This window comes from Octopus bimaculoides, chromosome 3, assembly GCF_001194135.2.
Source record: "Octopus bimaculoides isolate UCB-OBI-ISO-001 chromosome 3, ASM119413v2, whole genome shotgun sequence".
Lineage (NCBI taxonomy): Eukaryota > Metazoa > Mollusca > Cephalopoda > Octopoda > Octopodidae > Octopus > Octopus bimaculoides.
In genome coordinates, this window is record NC_068983.1 from 46,006,609 (window position 1) to 46,008,122 (window position 1,514).

The following is a 1,514-nucleotide window of genomic DNA, read 5'->3' on the forward strand; positions in this document are numbered from 1 at the left end:
TATATATATATGTATATATATAGACTATGAGAGATAATGGTGTCAGTGAGACCCAAAAGTGTCAGATAATGCTGAGTAAGTGCTATGGATAGACCATAGTTCAGCTCCACGTTCGGTGATTCTGCGAGTAAAGAGACCAACGCAGGTCATATAACAGCATGTGTATATATATAAAAAAATGTTTCCGAATGAGATAAAAATCCAAGGCTGTGAAGTTTTAGAACATTTATAAATGTATTTGTAAGGTCGATTAAGTGAAAGAAATGAGTTTTTCCTTTGTTTTAAATACAGGAACAGATCAGCTAAGTTATTATTTTCTTCTTTTAGTTGATCCATGCAGTAGCAATCCATGTCAGAATGGAGGTAAATGTACAAACAAGGGAGATAAGTTCGAATGTGAATGTGTCCCAGGATACAGAGGAGACGATTGTTCCATAGGTTAGTAATATTATTTGATTCTGTTCATATTCTACCGCGACCAACTTTGCTTTTCACCCATCAGATCGATAAAATATGTACCAATTGAGCATAGGGGTCGATGTAATCGACTTACTCCTCCCACAAACTTGCTTGTCTCGTGCCAAAATGTGAAGCCATTATAATTTCATTTTGTTATCATTCCTACGCGGTCGACTTTGGCTTTCATCCTTTCGAGTTCGATACAATGAGTATCGAACTAAGCACTTGGATCGATGTAATCTGCTTATCGTTATGTACATCTCTTAATATAACATCGACTATTTTTAAATGAAAATATTGATAATTCTCATAATCTTTTAATTCTTTTACGAACTATTTGTATTCAACATGAATGTATTTTATATTGAGTGAATATTTGAATAGACAAACAACTTGCTCTCAGCATAGCGTCATATGCTCAAAGAGTTAATCTTTAAAAGCGAGGATACTAAATACTTAATGTACTTCTTACTTTCAGTTGATCCATGCAGTAGCAATCCATGTCAGAATGGAGGTAAATGTACAAACAAGGGAGATCAGTTCGAATGTGAATGTATCCCAGGATACAGAGGAGACGATTGTTCCATACGTTAGTAATATTATTTAATTCTGTGCAAATTCTACCGAGACAAACTTTGCCTTTTACTCTTCCTGTTTTCGATTTGTCCTTACAAATTCATTCCCTACTTTTAGGTCACTTTAAATAAAACTCTCGATTCAATAATACTATGTACAAACTCTATACCGGGAATGACCAATTTTAAATACTGTTGGAATTTACTCACAAGGTATTGGAATCTTATATGTAAACCATTCTGCCTAAATAATGGATCTACAAATGCAATATCCCTGCATATCTCACATCTGTTTTCATTCCTCCACTTCACTCTCTATTTCATATCTTACCCAAATTAACTATTACTTAACCACTTTCTCACACCGTCTCCGATGAAGGGATATAAAAATATCCCGGAAAAAGCTGTAAGACCATCTATTTATAAATTTTCTAAAATCTTCACAGCCTTAGATTTTTATCTCATTCGGAAAAAAGAATT

The 1,514-nt window shown here is 33.9% G+C and overlaps 1 protein-coding gene across 1 annotated transcript in view; it reads left to right on the forward strand.

Moving 5' to 3' along the window:
• Positions 1 to 1,514, forward strand: part of LOC106872296 (zonadhesin) — a 79,108-nt gene that overhangs the window by 33,755 nt on the left and 43,839 nt on the right. The window contains exons 15-16 of the mRNA XM_014919235.2: positions 328 to 438; positions 938 to 1,048. Coding sequence (XP_014774721.2) covers positions 328 to 438; positions 938 to 1,048 — 222 coding nt within the window. The remainder of the gene's footprint in view (positions 1 to 327; positions 439 to 937; positions 1,049 to 1,514) is intronic.